Source organism: Elgaria multicarinata, chromosome 1 (genome assembly GCF_023053635.1).
Source record: "Elgaria multicarinata webbii isolate HBS135686 ecotype San Diego chromosome 1, rElgMul1.1.pri, whole genome shotgun sequence".
NCBI classification, from domain to species: Eukaryota; Metazoa; Chordata; class Lepidosauria; order Squamata; family Anguidae; genus Elgaria; species Elgaria multicarinata.
In genome coordinates, this window is record NC_086171.1 from 140,335,001 (window position 1) to 140,355,058 (window position 20,058).

General features: G+C 42.1%; 1 protein-coding gene across 6 annotated transcripts in view; it reads right to left on the reverse strand.

The window, feature by feature from the left end:
* DNAJC6 (DnaJ heat shock protein family (Hsp40) member C6) overlaps positions 1–20,058 on the reverse strand; it is a 76,345-nt gene that overhangs the window by 45,318 nt on the left and 10,969 nt on the right. For 4 of the 6 annotated variants that reach the window (XM_063137768.1, XM_063137776.1, XM_063137794.1 and 1 more), the window contains exon 1: positions 5,076–5,389. The exons of 1 other annotated variant lie outside the window; for it this stretch is intronic. In XM_063137768.1, the coding sequence (XP_062993838.1) occupies positions 5,076–5,343 (268 nt within the window). In that variant the 5' untranslated portion in view covers positions 5,344–5,389. Of the gene's footprint in view, positions 1–1,434; positions 1,472–5,075; positions 5,390–20,058 lie in introns of those variants that run through there. One more of the 6 variants, XM_063137812.1, reaches the window with a different exon arrangement.

Genomic DNA, 20,058 nt, shown 5'->3' on the forward strand with positions numbered 1-20,058 from the left:
TTAAAAGAGATTTCCATCAAGTTCCCCTTCATAAATCAGCCACCTTAAGAGTGTTTAGTACATAAACTATAACTAGCAAAGCCAAACAAAAGTTCTCTCAGAGCTGTTCTAGAATGATCTAGAGTGATCCACCAAATTCTGTGCGTGAGCATCTTCTGTACATAAAATATAAGATTTAAAAATAACATCAAAACCTTGCAAATAGGTATTTAGTGGTTTGCAATAAATATGGGGCTGTTTTAGTTGCATGTATGCATTTTCTCTAAAGTTCTCAAGTTCAGAGGACATATTAAAATCTTCCATATAAATCTATATTCTTTCCATTTTTTTTATTTTCTCCAATGTCTGAATACAATTTTGAGTCACTTATCAAGCTTCAATATTGAATTCCTATATTCTGTGTACTCCTAAACCTTTTTCCTCCTAAACCTTCTCCTCACCTCTCATTCTCTCTTACTGTCAACGATGTCACGCTTACTCCGGTCAAGGAAGCTCGTAGTCTTGGCTTTATATTTGATTCCTCGCTCTCCTTTATTCCTCATATCGAGGCAGTAGCTAAATCTTGTCGTTTCTTCCTGTATAATATTGCCAGGATTCGACCATTTTTGTCTGTCTCTTCTGCCAAGACTCTCGTTCACGCACTGGTTATCTCTCGGTTGGACTACTGCAACCTCCTTCTCTCTGGCCTCCCCTCATCTCACATCAGTCCGCTGGTCTCTGTCCACCACTCTGCCGCTAAGATCATCTTCCTGGCCCGCCGCTCTGACCATGTAACTCCACTTCTGAAATCTCTTCATTGGCTTCCAATTCACTCCAGAATCCAATATAAACTTCTCCTGTTGACCTTCAAAGCTTTTCACGGTCTAGCTCCTGCCTATCTCTCCTCTCTCATCTCACACTATTGCCCCGCTCGTGCTCTTCGCTCCTCTGATGCCATGCTTCTCGCCTGCCCAAGGACCTCCACTTCCCTTACTCGGCTTCGTCCTTTTTCCTCTGCTGCCCCTCATGCCTGGAACGCTCTTCCAGAACACTTGAGAACTACCAACTCAATCACAACTTTTAAAACTCAGCTAAAAACTTTTCTTTTCCCTATAGCTTTTAAACATTGAGTTTGTTCTGACTCTATACTGTTAGCTTCAACCTACCCGGTGCCTGTTTACACTTCCCTGTGCCTGTTTGCATTCTCTTTCCCTCCTTATTGTTTACTACAACTTTATTAGATTGTAAGCCTATGCGGCAGGGTCTTGCTATTTACTGTGTGGTCTGTGCACCATGTACATCGATGGTGCTATATAAATAAATAATAATAATACTCTAAACTTTCACAAAATCTGCAGAAGTGTTTTTACACTAAACCAAGATGGACACATACATTTGATAAACAAAATTATCCCCCCTTCCATGTATTCATATTGCAATCCTATACTCACTTACCTGAGAGTGACTCCTGTTGAACCCAGTGGGGCTTACTTTTGAGCAGACACATATAGGTATGCACTACCACTTTCCATAGATTTTGGTATCCATGTGCAAAACACAGAAAAATAGCAGTTTGGGGAAGGATGAGGGGGAATCTCTCTTCCTTAATGCAGGGAGCATGGATTAACTTGGTCAGTTCTATTTGTAATCTCAAATCAGAACCCAAAGCAACAGTTTTGGAAGACTTTGCCCTCTTTTTCTCATTTCAATGGCAAATGCTCCTCTTCTCCCAGGCATTTAACAGCATTTAACAACGCAAAGTTTGTCTTTTAACGGACCCCAGAACTGTTGTTTTTTAATGGAAGTTGTTGTTTTTATACTGTTGTTCTTATGTTTTTGATGGTTTTAAATTTTGTATACTTTTTAATGTTTACTGTTTTTAACTTTTGTAAACCGCCCAGAGAGCTTCAGCTATGGGCAGTATATAAATGTAATAAATAAATGAAATGAAAAATGATGCCAGCTTGCCCATTTGTTTCTCTTAGAATTTTGCTTGGGGGGCATTTAGAGCAGCACAGTCCTTAGCCAATAAACTTCTGCACAAAATTATCATGCCATCTCATAACAAGAACCAGTAAGGTCACATTAAATCTTATCAGCTGGTTTTGCTGTGTTGCCAGTTATAACCATTGAACTGAACTAATGTATAAATTGCAGATTCCTCTTTTTATCTTTTCAGAGAAAGTTTCATAAATATGAACCAATGCAGCAATGCATATTAACAACAGAGCCATATATATGATAATATACACATAGTACAAACAACTACTCCATTAAGAACAACTGCAAAAATGCAATTGCAAAAGTGATAAATATTTGCATATCATGCCTATTAAACATTCATGCTTGGTATATAAAATGGGCAGAAATCTTCCCAAGTGAATGTAAACTTTGGACTTTTTCTTCCTTTAAAGCAGCAGATCAATCCTATATTTCTGAAATCCAGCACAATTTCAGAGTCCTTATATCCTAGCTTGTCCTCACCCCTTTCCCAAGGCAGGTAAAAAGGGAGGCAGTAGAACTTCAAAGAGATGGAGAAGCTTTACCACTAGAAAACCATGACACCTTTATATCCTGTTCCTATCCATAGCAGTTAGGAGAAAAGAGCTCTTCCCCTCGCAAGACCTAGGCACAGATCACTGGCACTGACCCATTCCAATGAGGGTAGACTTTCATGTTACACCATTTTTAAAAAGCCATGCACCTAACATGAGGTTTAGCCTTCCATTTGTAACCAAGTGAAGGCATCAAATCATATGCAGCTATAAAGTCTGCTCAGCTGATGGAGAAGAAATCTCACATTCGCAGACATCATTTTGAAGAGCAGCACCATTTGAAATCTAGAAAGGATCTCTCTCTCTCTCTCAGTGGCCCCATTCAGAAGACACCTTAAACCATGGCTTTAACCATGGTGGTTAAGCTAGAAAGCTGGGCCGTGTTCAGAAGACAACTTAAACCACAGTGAATAAGGATTTTTAGGCTTAACCACCATGATTAAAGCCATGGATTAAGGTGTCTTCTGAACATGGCCTGGCTTTCTGGCTTAACCACTATGGTTAAAGGTGTGGTTTAAGGTGTCTTCTGAATCTCTCTCTCTCTCTCTCTCTCTCTCTCCCTTTCTTTCTTTCTCCTCTTTTTAATGAACCACTTAAATCAGTCAGTGCTAGCTCCAGGTTTTGGAGGGTCCTTGGGCAAGACACACTCAATGCCCCCCTCCCTTAGTGAGTTTACCCTCTCACTGCAACTGTGATCAACTGTGATCACTTCTAATCCCCTCTCTCATCATGGCTACCACTTGCTTGCTTGACAGGCAGAAAGTCAGTGAAGAAGTAGGTAGTGGCACCTACTGTTCATCCTTCTGACCACCACCATTGACTAGACCAAAGCAAGAGGCAGGTGGACAAACAGCCTGCAATGGTGAAAGGGAGTAGCATGTCCAGGGGGCCCTTGTCAGTGGGCACTTACTGGAGTGTGGGTGCTTGGCAAGTGGCCAACCATGCCTACCATGGATGCTGACTCTGAATTGTAAACTAGATTGTCAAATATCCATCCTACAGTTAAAAAATTTCAGATTATGTCTTACTCTCACGCCTAGATCCCCCCTCCCCCTTGTCAACTAAATGAGCCACTTCTCATGAGTGACTTTTTGGGTCTCAACAAAGCATCTGCATCACATAAAAGAAAAACCAACTAAATGCTTGTAGGCTATCAATCTGACAGTTGTGCTTTGGGATGCAACTTCTCCACTTGATAAGAGGGTGTTTTGTTTTTAAGAGAGTGGCAGCACATCACTTTATACAAAGTACTTATACATCAAAAAGATGCCCTCTAGAGTCTAGAGGAAAAAGGAAGCCAGCATCAGAAATGAAGCAGAGCCATGGATAAAATTCTTAGCAAATGCTGCTGGCATCAATGGCATTGGAAAACGAGGTCTTTTAAAGAAACATGCCCATCTACCAATTTCAGTGCAGGTCAGTAACAGATAATCCATCAATAACTACTCTTTGCAATCCAGGCCAATCTGAACCAAGCCCCCTGAAGTGAAGAGCTTCTTATGACCAATCCTATGAACCATCTGGCTGCCCAATTGGGAGATTTAGCAGAGGGGGAAGCCTCATCCACACAGCATGCCAATCTAATCCCACTGGGTGTCTTTACCAGAACTCCCAAAGGGGTGAGGAAACGTTCCAGTAACATTGCCTGTATCCCTGCAGCGTAAGGAAAATACTTTAATCACTTGATGCAAATAAAGTACTGCAATGTTTCCTAATCTCTTCTTTTTGTGTTCTTAAGGTTCTGACTCCCAGCACCGCACCCCCAAATCCATAGTAGAGGTGACAATATTCTGTTGCTGGAAAACAAAAGAACACTTTTGGCCAAGCCAAAATAATGATAGTTGTTTGTAGAAATAAATGAACCACTGTTTAGTCGCCTTCATTTACAAGACAACATCAACTTGGTCAGGAACTCCATTTTTCAACATTTGATATACAGGATAGATTTCCCCAGTGCACTTTTTCTCTGAGATAATGTACTCCTTTGGAAAGGCTCCCTAAGCATGCTCATTATAAGCATCATTTATTGGCCATGGACCAGTCACTGTTCGAAAAATAAGTCCTCCTAGGATTTCCCTGAGGTTACCCTAATGTAGTTGTGCATCATCATCATCATAAGGTGCCTTAGGAAAATCAACCCAAGCAACCTTTCCTCCATCTCTCTCTCTCTCCTCCCCGCCCATTTACACACCACCAGAGAACAATACACTGGGCTTCTCCAGCAGTTCCGCCGTGCCTCTCGCCTCACCCCTTTCCCCCATCAATTAACAGAAGAGACAGGCTGCTGGGATAGGTTTCCTCATTAGCTGGCCTTAAAAGCTCTTTAAATTTGCAACGGCGGGCCCTCTAAGGTTTCCTCTCCTTCGAAATCCGAGGACTGCCTGGACCACGTCCAGCCCCGCCGCCACCCCACCCCCCGGCACGGTGCACGCATGCCTGGGCCTGTCGGATCTGGCTGGCTGAAAGGAAGGCGAGGCCGGAACACGATCTCCCATTATCCACATCAAATCGGCGCAGAAGTTAAAAAAACCCATCCGCTACCTGAGCTGTCCATGGTGCTGGAGTCGAGCGGCTGATGCTGTTGCTGTCGCGCTGGGCTCCTCGCTGCTGCTGCCGCTGCCGCCGCCACCACCGCGGGGATCACCCCTTGCTTGCCGACGATGCCGCCGCTGCTAGTGCTGATGCCACCGCCGCCGCCGCCGCCGGTTCGCTCCCGGCTGCCGCAGAAGTCACCGTTGCTGTCCACCAGCTGCAAAGATTCATAGCCATCATTGTTGGGCTTTTTCCGGTAGCTCCCGAGAAGGCTCATGGGCGAGTCAGGCAGAGGGAGGCTCGGCTGACATAAAGAGGGGCGGAGGAGGAGGAGGGAGGGGGGAATCACCAGTGCATAACCTTCCCCGAGAGGCGGAGGCGCTCACACACCCAGAGAGGGGCTGCAGCCCCCGAACAGGGCCTGACTCGCTGGCTGGCGGGGTGTGGGCGGCGGCCGGCCCGCCTCTCTCCTCGCGTCCCCGCCTCCCTGCCTGCAAGCGATTGGAGCAGCCTTGGCCAGGCACGCCTCGCCCGCTGCTACGGACAAGAGCCGGGGCCTTTCGGGCGAGGAGCCCAGTGCTTTCTGGAGACGATGCCCGGAAGCAATCGACGAGGCGCCTTAGCCGTCGCCTGCGTGCCGTGGCCGCTCGGTTTCTCCTCCATCCAGGGACAGAGAAGGAGGGGGGAGAGCGAGAAGGATGGAGCATCCCCCGCCGAGGAGCAATCCATCTCCACGGGGATGCCTGCTGCCGCAGCAAGAGGACGCGTTAGTTGCACACAACTCATGAGCTTCTACCTTCCAGAGGCCAAGCCCGGCGATTAGGCGCGGGCGGCGGAGGGAATGAAGGATGCTGGCTCCTATGTCAGTGGGGAGGTGAATCCGCTCCGGGTTTCAGTCAGAACGGTAAAAGAGTCCTGCAAAGCACCTTGGATAGCTCCTTTAGACTTCTGACTGGTTCTGACTAAAACCTGGAGCGGATTCACTACCCTACTGACACTGGAGCCACCGGCCTTCACTGGAAGCAAGCCCGCAACCCCCCACCCCCACCAAGGCTTCACACTGTTTTCTGACCCTGGAAAGAAGTCGTCGTAGCAGGCTCTTGCCATCGCATCCCACAAAAAGCACAAGCTTTGCCAACTCCCCACTCTCCTAACGCCCCCCCCCCCCATGTTCCACCCCCTCTCTCCATTGTGCATCTTTCACTCAGGACGTCCAGAACTTTCTCAAGAGCCAATTCTTCCAGATTTTTGTTCATCTCTTGTTTTAGGAATGGACATTCTCCTCCCCCCTCCCCTCCCCAGAGAGAGAGAGAGAGAGAGAGAGAGAGAGAGAGAGAGAACAAAAAAGGAGAGGTGGGAAAGGGAAAGCACAACATATGCTACCCTTTGGGTTTTTAATCAGGATAAGCAAAGTTTAAACAAAAAACAAAGCCCTGGCATCAAGACAAAAGTGGCTATTATGCTGGATCCCATGCAGGGTTACACAAGACCCATTGAGTTAAATTGGGGCTTACTCCCATTGAAGTGTGCACAAAAATCAAATTTTAACTGCTAATTAGCTATGTTCCTGGCTTTGACATACTAAAAGCCATTTGCATGTCACCAGTTCACAATGAGGTGGCACAGAGGGTCAACATTTATGACTGCTTTTCTCCACAACAAGATCATTTCTTGCATCTGTCTGAAGAGAGGGATCCAATGCAAAGTAAACATCTGAAGGATCCTCTGAAAGAGACATGACAACTGGACTTGCACGCACACAGATACACACACACACACAGCAGACATACACAGCAGACTGAGGGATTGGGGGTAGGGTGTCCAATTCATGTCTGAATGCTTTGACATGCCACAGTTGCATTGGCTGATTACTGTTAACTATCTCTATTTTCTCCCAGATCTTAAAAATTTTCTAAGGAATGGTGAGCATCCATTATTTATTGATTTTTTCATTTTATTTGAATTGATTTGAACCCTAAGTTTTTACCAGGAAAATGACACAACCATAAATAAATAAGAACTTGATTAAAACAGTAATAAAACAAATACATTAAAAGCACAGATCAAATACATTAAAAGCACAGTTAAAAACACAACATTAACAGAGTAGAAACACAGCATTCAACCTAACAGACCCACTTACAGGGCAAAGGCCTTCTCGATTAAAGTGGCCTATGCCTCCCACCATACAGACAGCAGAGAGGGAGCAAATCTAGCCACCCTTGGGAAGGAGTTCCACAGCCTGGGAGCAACCACTGAAAAGGTCCTTTTCAGATTTCCACCAAAGGCAATTCTTCTGAAGGTGGCAGTTTTGAAACAAGGGCCTCTTCAGAAGATCTTAGGAACCAGGCAGTCTCATATGGAGAAGGCAATCTTTCAAATAGCCTGCCTCCAAGCCATTGAGGACTTTATAGGTCATAACCAGCATGCTGAATTCTGGCCAGAAACAGACCGATAACCAGTGAAGCTGCTGTAACAAGGGAGTCACATGCCCCCTGCAACCAATCCTGGTCAACAGTCTGGTCAACAGTCTGGCCACAGTATTTTGGACCAGCTGAAGTTTCTGAACAGTTTTCAAAGGGTGTCCCACATAGAGCGCATTACAGTAGTCCAAATCAGATGTAACTAAAGCATGCATAACTGTTGCCAGATCAGACATCTCTAGGAATGGGCACAATTTGCTCAGTAGCCTCAACAGTGCAAATACACATTTGCCCACCACTGAAACCTGGACATCCAGGTTCAGCCAAGTCCAGAAGTATAGCCAAACTGTGAGCCCCATCTTCAGAGGGATTTTAAACCCCATCCAGCACCATTTGAGTCCCTATTCCCTAATCTGCCCTTTGATTGCCCCAGAGCATCTTTGTCTTGTCTGGATTAAGCTTCAGTTTGCCCTTATTCAGTCCATCAGACATCAAGTTTAGAACCAGAACAGCTTCCTTTGATTTAGATGGATAGGAAAGAGAGAGTTGGTGCATACTGGTGGCACAACTCCAAAACTCCAGATAATCTCTCCCAGTGAATCATGCATATGTTAAATAGCATGGGGGAGAAGGTGAACCCTGAGGGACACCAGAGACCAATGGCCATGGTATCGAACAGGAATTCCCCAGCGCCATCTTCTGTGATCACCCCTCCCAGAAGGACCAGAACCATTGGTCCTTCTTGGACCAGTATAACAGTCCAAGAGGCACGGTATAACAGTGCCTCCCAGTTCCATCCAGACAGATGCCTCAGAAGGATGCCATGGTGAAGGTCACTGAGAGATCCATCAGAACTAATAGAGACATACTTCCCTTGTCCAGGTCCCAGTGTAAATCATCCACCTATCTCATAACCAGACCTGAAGCCATATTGAAATGGATCTAGATAATTCATCTCATCCAGAAATCCCTGGAGCTAAGAAGCCACTACATGCTCTAGCACCTTGTCAAGGATGGAATACTGGAGACTGGTCAAAAATCATTCAATACAGGGGGGTTCAGGGAGGGTGGGTTTTGTGTGTGTGTGCAGCTTTTTAAACAACAACAACAATGGTTTTACTATCACCTCCTTTAGGCAAGATGGAATCACACTTTGCCATAAAAAGGTGTTCACCACTACCCTTAATCCACTCAGCCAGTCTCCCACCCCACCCCACCCCAGCTCAGCTCTCCAAGAATCCTGTCCACATCTTTGGGCTGTAGAATTTGAAAAGTATCCATTATAGCTGGACAACAAAGAACCAAAGTTAAATCCACTGGAGCTGTATCAACTATGGTTTCCAAGTTGGCACGGATACAATCAATTTTATGGGCAAAATGTTGTGCAAATTGATCACAGTGGGCTATTGAGTGGTCCATCTCTTCTTGTGGGCCAGAGCATAGAAAGGCCTCTGACCACTTCAAAAAGTTTTGCTGGGTGAATCTGAGCAAATGCTAAGTATAATTTCTTCACCACCCTCATTGCTATGAAGTAGGCTTTCAAATGAGTTTTCAGCCATGTTTGATCAGTCTCATTCCACGTTTCCCACCAATGTTACTCTAGTTGACATCCCACACATTTCATCACCCTCAGTGTCCTGGAAAACCAAGGGGCTTGTTTGCCTCAACTCAATGGGAGAGGACGCTCAGGAGAGGGTAACACACAAGGAGTTCAATAAATATGTTTACCTTATTACCATGGATTAATATTTATGGATTGATAGAATCCTACAAAAAGTCATCCTTAGTTGCTACTTCACATATGTTAGATGGTTTTATATTTAAAAAATCTTTATATGCTTACTCCACTTAAATTGCTGAACCAGCCACTGTGGTACTATGAAATATGCCACACAGATTACTATTAAGGGGCAGAGGGAAAGGCAGCAAAGGCTTTTAAATGAATAATGCCTATATCTACATATACAAACATATACATACAGGAGAAGATTTGTTGCCTTGAGAAGGTTCTACCCTTAAAGGCAGCCTCTGAATAATTGCAAATAACTAAATAGTATAGTGATCATGTCAATAAAACCAATTTTCACAGTAGTTAAGGAACATAAGGAATACAAAGCCAACTTCAATGGATGCACATTATTTAGCACAAGATGAGGATGCATTTCTATCCACATGTTATATGCTAATCTATACAAGATAATCCAACCTTGAAGGCAACTCAAAGAGTGTCATCACACGGGGAGGGGCGGAATCGTGTTCGCTTACCTTTGCTTCTCCACCTGCATGTTTGTCCCTCATTATTGAAAGAGGAAGTAAACAACATGCATGTGGCCCCATCAGTGGGCCGTCAGTGCTATCTCCAACACACGGCAGGCGATAGCAGCAACTTCTGTTTTTAAAAATAAGTCGGACTTACTGGGGTGTTTTTTGTGGCATGAAGAAGGCTAGAAGGGGTGGGAAGTGCACGGGAAGTAGATGACATCAGGAGACGGACCCGCAAAAATCCTTGAGTGCCCAGTAAGGAGCGTGCAATAAAACGCTCATCTGATGGAGCTCAAAATCTCTATTGAGATTGGATAGTTTGGAGAACTGTAACACTATCTTGCTACGAGTGCAGCTCACTGCTGTCATTCAAGAACGGTATTCATTATTACTGCTTATATTCATTACTAGAGCTTGGGATGAGTGGCCTCTATTTGAGTAATTATATTTAGACTATATTTAGACAACTAAATCTGTAGTACTCCTTTGTACATGTTATTCTGCTCTCCCCCACTTCTCTGAGCAGTGGGAGCTTCCAGAAGCACAAGCACTTACGCCAATTTGTTTGTCTTTAGAAGGAGGTCACTGGAGGACCATGAAATGGTGTTTCGTAATATTTGAATATATTTACAAATATACAGGTGAGACACAGCTTAAACACTCTCACAGACAACAAAAGTCCACTGCTCCCATATCAAATTTCCAGGAAAAGGTACCTAATATCCCCAAATATTGTTATCTGAGAGAGTCCAGAAACAGTCTCTCTGGATCGAGCTACGTTTTACATTAATAGTGTAGTATGTAGCTGAGGCATTTTTAAAATTACTCTAGAGTAAATGTATGTGGCCCCAATTCAAATTGGGGGAGGATAACTAATCCTGACTCCCCCCAACAGTTTGCTTACCAGAATCACCCTGGAGGTTTTTTTAAAAAAAGAAATCCATTGAAACAATTGAAGGCCTTTTTTCTGTGTATGTTTTTAATGCCCATGTGGGGTCAGGGATTTCGGGAAGCAAATGTGGAAAAGGTTGAATCCTCCCGTCCCAGTGCACTAGTGTCCCAAATCTGAACTGGGGCCATAGACACTTACTCTAGAAAAAAGATATGTGTCAGCTACATGCTATGCAATTAACAGAATGTATGTAGTCTGTCTCACTTGTAAATGACAGTCTATCCTTCACCAACATCTAGGCTGTTTCTACACCTGCCTTTTCCCCCTGGATCATCCTGGGATCATCCCTGCATGTCCAAATGACACACACAGGATCCTGGGAGCAGACAGGGATGATCCCTGCATTTTCCTGGGATAATCCTTAGGTGTAGAAAAGGCCTTAGATTACAGCTACAAGGATGTGTGACAGTTTGCTTTTTCCTGATTCAGAAGACTTAAAGAAGGCACAGCTATCAAGAGCAATCAGCCCCTCAAAATGATTACCTGGCAGGTTTGCAACTAACTGTTAAGGGAGTCTCCAGCAGTACTTCTGGTTCAATTAACCATCTCCTGTTCAACCACCTCCCAATCTTACAACAATATTTTCAGTAAAACAGCTCAAAAAGAAGAAGAAACAGGGATGGATATATGCAAAGGTGATCGTCATCAGATGCTAACAACAACTGCTTTATTCCTCCTAAGGCTCTCACTAAAATTTAATATTAAGCAGATGAAGGCATATAACCTCCAAAGCTTAGGTGGAAAAAATGCAGATGACATGGCAACAGCAAACTAGAAAGGAGCTTAATTTGCACCTAGATTCAGCCTCACAGTCCATTTTCAGTCCCTGTGTAATAAGGAAGTGTATGCACTTAATGTACAATAAGAAATAAATAAATCATGCTAGTTGAACGTGAAAAGCCACTAGAGTTTCCATTGTAAGCCATTCAGATCCCCTGGCATGAACCATACAGTTTTGAAACGTTCAGCTGGGGAGAGTGATCCTAGTTGCTTACCCAGGCTCCCAAGCTGATCTTTATGCACACTCTCTCAAAATGTTAGAATTCGCTTCAAAATCCTTTTATAATATTGGCAGCATCCCATCCTGTTTTGTCTGCTTTGTATTCATTTCATTATTTCATTGCCCCTCCTTATTTATTAGGGTGGCCAAGAGGAAAAATAGGAAAGGGCTTCTCATCATGCAAGCTACCCCTTTGCTAAGTTTCTGCAGGAACCTTATCTTTTTGGCATTGATCAGTATACTATTTATTACAGCCTTTCCCAAGATAGGCATTCCAAATGTGGTGGACTACAATTTCCATCATCTCCAACTGGGGATGATGGGAGTTGCAGTCTGATGCATCTGGAAGGCCCAGGTTGGGGGTTGCTGATTTACTGATTATTCCTCCAAGCCCTTTAGCAAGTAATTTCCATCTGCATGTCAATCTGTTGTTCCTGCCCTCTTCAAAATAATATACCTTATTTCACAGACAAGGTATGAAGGCAGGGAGGCAAATACACAGGGCGGGGCAATGCAGGGCAGGTGGAATCAATGAATGCTTCAACAAACATTTAGCAGAACAGTTTCTGTGTGTCTAAAGATTGTACTAATAGCAAACTTTTTTATATAAAAAGGAGGGGGGAAAGCCATTACTTCCCAAGAGTACTTGCCATGTTTCCCAAGCTAAATTATGTTTAACCCAACTCTTAAAGAGATCAATATAAAAACAATATGCAAACCCATTCAAAAACCCAAGTCAGAGAAGCTAGCAGTGTGTAAAGAAACAGTGCATTATTATTTTTGCCTTTTTAAAGTCATGGAGCAAAATGGTAAGAGATGCTGAATTTTTGTGTGTGAATTATTTTGTTTTGCTAGCAAACCAAAAAAAGCAGCAACCCTTATTTCTTGTCAAGGGTTGAATGTGGTTTCTCAACTCTATGCATTGTGGGTTTCAATGACTCTAATAAGAAAAGAGTTGGTAGAAGTAGCATAGGTGATATACTGTATTTCTTCGATTGTAAGACACCATCGAGTGTAAGACGCACACTAATTTCAGTACCACCAACAGAAAAAAAAAAACCTAAGACACACCTGTGATTCTAAGACATACCCCATTTTTAGAGATGTTTATATGGGGAAAAAAGTGTGTCTTAGAATCGAAGAAATAGGGTATTTAACACAGAGCTAACATTACCTTTAAAAACTATCACGCCACATTTTCCAACCCCATCAATAAGCAAAGCACCTGCTTTAGCACATTTTGGTAATCTGTGGTTTGTGCTCACAAAATTATTCTGTGGGAAACTAGTCCAGATTTTCACCCCTTTTGACAATCAGATGTCACATAATCTTCAAGCTAAATAGATTAATGAATATATTATATATTCATCTGTTCCCCCCTCCCCCATGCTTTCTTTTAATCCCGAAATTATCCTAAGCATTCTTGCAGCTTGATTTGATACACTTTTACTTGGAAGAAATCCTGCTGAACTCAGTGGGAAACTTATTTATCCCCAAGTAAGTGTGTTTAGGACTGTAGCTTTACTAGGCTTGGGTGTCCTTTGAATTGGGTGTTATTCTTACTTAATGGTTATTAGGGTTGTGACTGGGTTCCTGTACTTTTAATAATTGCACCACAGGTGAACACATTCAACAGGTGTAGCTTTTCACTTTACTAAATCTCTGTGTGGTGAGAATCTGCACCCCTTGCATTTCTGCTGCCAAGCTGCTCATGGAAAATGTAGGGCAGTGATTATAGCGAGGATACAAAGCACTCCAGGTAGTGTTATGCATGTGAATGAGAGCTTTTTCCCTTCACCCTATGAGATATAAGAAGCTGCTATGAGAAGATAAAAATGGTGAACTGCTCCTCATGCATGCATGAACTCACTTTGCACATGTGCCTCCCTGGACTGCTACATACATTTTAAATTTATACTCATGATGTTAGTTAATGAATTTAGGTTACTCAAATATAAAGCTTCAATTTAGGTGATACTAAGCTTGCACTCCTATGTATATTTCTTGTGATAAAGTGAGACTTACTTTATGCATATCCATATCCTGTACACTATAATCAACATCTGAGAGCCCCCCTCTGAGTGGAAATGTTTTCTTCCACATGAGGTTCACCTGGCACCAGGTTGGCTTTTTGACAGCAGGTTAAGATTTTCTTCTATTTCCAGACATTTGACAGCATATGATGGGTTGGTTTTTTAATTGAGCATTGTAGTTTTGTTGTTTCAAATTGTTTTACACTTTTGTATTATGTTTTATCATGTTGCAAACTGCCCAGAGAGTGGTATATGCCATGCTTCTCGCCTGCCCTAGGACCTCCACTTCCCTTACTCGGCTTCGTCCTTTTTCCTCTGCTGCCCCTTACGCCTGGAACGCTCTTCCAGAACACTTGAGAACTACAAACTCAATCACTGCTTTTAAAACTCAGCTAAAAACTTTTCTTTTCCCTATAGCCTTCAAATATTGAGTTTGTTCTGACTCTATACTGTTAGCTTCTCCCTACCCGGTGCCTGTTTACACTTCCCTGTGCCTGTTTGCATTCTCCTTCCCTCTTTATTGTTTACTACAACTTAATAGATTGTAAGCCTATGCGGCAGGGTCTTGCTATTTACTGTGTTATCTGTACAGCACCATGTACATTGATGGTGCTATATAAATAAATAAATAAATAAATAAATAAATAATAATAATAATAATAATAATAATAATGAATGAACAAATGAATGGATGCATAGGACTGGGCTACAATTCAAACTCATGAAAATAGGTTTACAGGTGGGTAACCTGGATAACTTCCCAACTCTAACAGCTGATTATGGAGTGAATTGGTCAAATCCCTTGGATTCCTTAGGACACATTTTCTGCATCTCCAAATCCAATTTTAAAATGCTTCCTTCTTGATAAGATGACATAAAAATACCTATAATTAATGTGAAGATAAACAGCTGCAAAGGAGGACAGGGTTCCTGCTCCTTCACACTAGCATGGCCATATGCAAAAAGGAAAAAAAGGGGGGGGACATGGCTCCTGCACCTTTAAAAGTTGTGTACAAGAGGGAATTTGACAGGTCTAATTCCTGACCATTTACCATGCTAGCTGGATACAATGGGAATTAAAGTCCAAAGCATCTGGATGGCACAAGGTTGGGAAAAGCTGCCCTGTTTTATTTCTTGTCAAGAGGTGAATGTGGTTTCTCAACTCTATGCACTGTGGGTTTCAATGACTCTAATAAGAAAATGGTTGGTGGTAGTAGCATAGGTGATATACCGAACACAGAGCTAACATTACTTTTAAAATCGATCATGATATACTTAAGTGATATACTTAAGTACAGGGAATATAAGTACATGTAGCTCTTGTCACTCCTGCTTGAACAGCATCAATATGCCAGAATTCCTGCTTCTATTTTTTAAAAAATCAGATTATCCCAATGCAGTGTTCCCCAACTTGGATTCTGACAAACATACCAAACATGTACATTTTCTTAGATGTTGGTCGTGTACTTGAATAGCAGCTTTCCCCAAGCTGGCACGTGCCAAATGTGTTGGACTACAACTCCCATCAATATCATGCAGACTGTGTATGATGGGAGATTTAGTCCAACACATCAAGCAGGCGCCAGATTGGGGAAGGCTATGTTTGGCCTGTTTGTCAGAATCCATGTCTTTTTATGTAGCAAAGTGAGCATCTGAACCCAGTGCCTATATTCACAGTTTTAGACTTTAGTCTTGAAGTAATTTACTCTAATGCAATCCTATTGGCTTCAATCACACCAATGAAGAGTACAGTGTACAGAAGGATGGCAGGTGTATGTTTCCACATATTAGGCTAGAGCAAATTATGGTCAATTGGTAATTTCAGATGATGGATGGCTGTAATTGCTTTAGGGAATTGGTGAGTATCCTTCAATGATCCCTCATTGCCTGTATTCACCAATACTACTCTACTTCACGTGTTGCAAATACCTGCTCTTTGTCCATGATGTTGCCATTCAAGCAATATATTCATGCAAAATTGATGTAGCAATATCATCACCTTGTGGTGACTTTACCACATCAAACAGTAATAGCAACTTGTGAATGGGAGCTTCAGCTCATGAAATGATAGGTTGATGGTTTTAAGACAGAAGTGAGATAAAATACAAACTGAGATCTGATGATTTATATCTTAATTCCTCTTCATATTAAATTAAAACAGAACATATTTTCCCTGTCTTTGGCACAAACAAAAAGGAATAGATTTAGGATTAAGAAAGCTTTTGAGGGGTTTTCTTTGAAAATTGAACCACTTTTTTTTTTAGCAAAACAGAAAAACAATATGAAAAATCAAAAGGATTTTCTGTCACACTGAGATTATCAGAAATTGTGATGAATATTCAGATACTTGTCCAACAAAAACAGTTGACACAAGATGTGATCCGTAGGGGGAAAATATTGGTTTACTGCCAGCATTCAGGTAAGCAGACTGCTGAGTCTGATCCTTAAAAGCATTAAGGGCATGACCCTATGCATGTTAAGAGAAAAAAAGTCCTACAATTCCTAGCATTCCTCAACTATCTATGGTATGGCTGGGGAATGCTGGAATTGTAGGACTTTTTCTGTCCAAACACATTATAGTTTTGCCCCTAAGGCTGCAATCATACACTCACTTATCTGTGACTAAGCACCACTAAACTCAATGGGACTTACTTCTGACCAGACATGCAGAGGATTGTACTATACAGGTCAAGCACTACTAAGTATGACTCACACAGATACATTACTTTGGGGGATAGTCTAATTTGATTTTCATAGGAAGAAAATACCATTAACACTTTTTCAGATATTCATCATTTGAGAAAGATAGAATTTAAATAAACCATACTTGATAAATCACTTAAACTGCCTTTGGCTGCAATTCTGTACTCATTTACCTGGATAAGGTGGGACTCAGTGGGTCTTACTTCTGAGTAGACATTTGTAGCATAGAATGCAAGTCTAAATGCCCTGTAGTAGGGACAACCAAGTAATAACTAGAATGTATTCCTGTTGAAGCAAGTCACACCAAGGCCTAATCTATACCAAGCAGGATATTGCACTATAAAAGCAGTATGAAAATGGTATATAAAAGGCAGGAGCTACACCAAGCAGGATATAGCACTATGAAAGTGGTATATGGTATGTGTCATATGGTATGTGTCAATGGGTCCCAGCAGATGTCAGTGCACTTCAATACCGCTATAAAGCAGTAGTGTGGCTCCTGCCTTTTATATACCACTTTCATAGTGCAATATCCTGCTTGGATATCCTGCTTGTAGATTAGGTCCAAGTTAAATGGGGCTTAATCCCAAGGAAGTGTACATATAACTATGACCCTACATCCCAAGCCAATTACAGAGCTAGACCAATGATATCAATGTGTTTTAAGCATGCTTAATTCTGTATGGGGTCAGACTGTCAAAGTGTTCATAGGATCAACACAAGGCCAGCCTTAGGGATGGGCAAGTTGGGCACTCACCCAGGACACCAAGCTGGGCTGGCGGAGGCACTAAGCAGAGCTCAGTGGCTGCACTTTTTAAAATGTATTTATTTATTTATTTATTTATTTATTGCATTTTTATACCACCCAATAGCTAAAGCGGCCTGTCTGCAGGGAGGGAGGGAGGGGGGCAAAACGCAGCACCTTTAACCTTTATTTCAAGGTTCTACAGGTTGGTTAAGGTACTAACTACAAGAATTATCTTCCTTCAATTAGCTTTAAAGTATGTTTCTTTTTCAGTTTCCACTTTGATATCATTTGCACTAGGTAAAAGTGGGGCACAGCTTTACTTTGAGGCAATGTTACAGAGCACTTAGCACAATAGGCATTATCTAAATAATAATACAATAAAGCTGTAAGAGGTCGGCTAGGTAACTGTTTTATTTATATTTTTTCTTTATTATTTTTTAAAAATAAAAAATGGATATTCTAAAAGAATGGTTACCAAAAGATACAAACTGTTGCAAAACAAAACAAAAATATAAGTAAAACCTGTGATATACAAGGCATTCACTAGTTTTTCGAATGGCTTCTTGGTACAACCAAGACATCTTAAAAGCATTTGGGATTCCCAGAAAGTAAAATATAGCATCATGTGAGTAAAATACAGAATTTTAAAAGCATTCTTAGTATCAGCTTTTCCAAAGAGTACACCAGTATGGCACACTCCTGAAACATCTCACTCCAGAATGTCAGTTTAAAGAATTATTCATATAAGAACTACAGTCTCTATACACAGGGTAGAGAAAATGGACATAAAATCATTACATTTCTATTCTATGTGCAGTGCAAGTAGCATTGCTTACTACACTATACCTGCAAAATGCTCACAACTGTATAACTGCCTCAAAAATCCACATTTGTCCACTTAGTAAAAGTACACGAGCCCTGTCTTTGTCACCTAGAAACTATCATCAGCATAATAATAATAATAGCCCCAATTGCAGGACGATAGCAAAGGGAGATGAGATGGGATGCTTTTTTATTTGGGATGTTCAGGTTACCAAGGAGGATGTGGATAGAGCAGTTATAAAGTTCAGCAGAAGCAGCTTGTTACAAGAGAAAAGAATAAAAAGCTGCACCAACCAATTAAAGGTGTGATTTTTGCAACTGGTCATCCCATTTGTATTGGTTTACTGTATAAACATAGTTGGGTGGATAGTAGTAACCCTTCTTGCCTCCTTTCTAAATCTCTCTTCTTACAAGGATTATTGGGGGGGTGCATTAAAGAACAAAACACATTTCTAGACCATAATATTAAAACATTTTCACAGTGATGTCAGACCACTCCTAATGTAATCAAATCAATACATGCCAATGTATTTAGATGATTATGGACTAAAATAGAGTTGATGCAGGTGAAAAGGAAGCAAATGCAATAGTCAATAAAAGGGAGGGTAGTTTTCTTATGATGTAATCCTATACCCACTTACATGGAAGTAAATTCCATTTAAGTAAGTGGAACTTATTTCTGAGTAGACATGTGCACAGTTGCACACACTGTTAAGATGTAGCCCTAAACATCCTCCCAAGGGAGCAGGTCCTATTGAACTCATTGTGACTTATTTCTGAGAAGATAGGGATTGGATTAAACTGTTGCACCTTTAGCTACATGCTTGATCCCAACTCGAACACCATTGTGTAGGACCTAGAGAGGACCCAAGATGATATTGGGAGCCCTATCTATTGGGAGTCCTTTTTCCTATCTAAAAGTGCTTAGCCCATACTGGCGTGTATTGATTTGATTACATTAGGAGTGGTCTGGCTATCTCTCTAGAAAAGGTTACATTGATTATCATTGATGAAAGGTCAGGTCTTTAATTGCTGGCCAAAATAAATTCAATAGCCAAACTTCTATCAACAGCCTATGTTTTAGCAGAGAAAGGAGGTGCTGGGAGAAAGAAGTAAGCAGAAAATATGTGTTAAAAGCAGGAAAAACAAAATGGAGGCAGGCAAGAAATTTACGTTTAAAAACATGTCAACAAAATCACATGGTGGTTTGAAATGATTCTGGGGAGATCAGCACCTACACCCTGTGGCTGCAATCCCGAGTGGTCCATGTGCAGCATTTACACACACCGGCCAATTTTTCAGAGCGTCTCTCTGTAGCTGCCCCTGGAGCACTTCCACACAGATCCATGTAAATTTTGGAACTTGGTTTACTAGCAGCGCAGTTTGCCTTTTAAAGACGTTCATGCCAAGTGTCTCAGCTGTTTTGTACACTCAGGAGATCAGTGGGGGCAGCTGTCAAGACAGAATCTGTGGAGGGGAAATATGTGTGCATGTTGCCTGGGCAGATGGTTGCACCTGCATGCTCCTCAGGGTCAGGACTTCTCTGTTTCAGAAGTGTGTGAATACACAGCGAGCTGCTTGTGTGCGCAGCGCTTATTGGGTCTGGTTGGCGAAGGGACGAGAACAAATTAGACACACAGGCATAGCTGGATAATAAATTGGCCACAACTTTATTGACTTACTTGAATAGCCTTGGTGGTGGCATAGGGCATGGATCCTGCAATCGGCCAGCCTGCCTGCTGACCAATTCTGCTTCTTGGCTGACATCCCAGGGGCACTGGTGGTGGATGGTAGGGCCAGGGTCACACCTTAGCGTGGACCATTATTGTGAACCCCTTTCTTACAACCCGGGGCACACCACAGCGTGGACCACTAATGTGAACCGCTTTCCACCTCCCCAGACATGGCTGGCTCTCCTGATACATCTCTGAATGATTTACTATAGATTGGCAAAGGTTTCTGATTCCCAGTTATTTAACAACAGCAGCAATAGGATGACTTAAACTATACAGCTGGAATGAGCAGGAGTTTCTGTGGAAGGACTGTGAA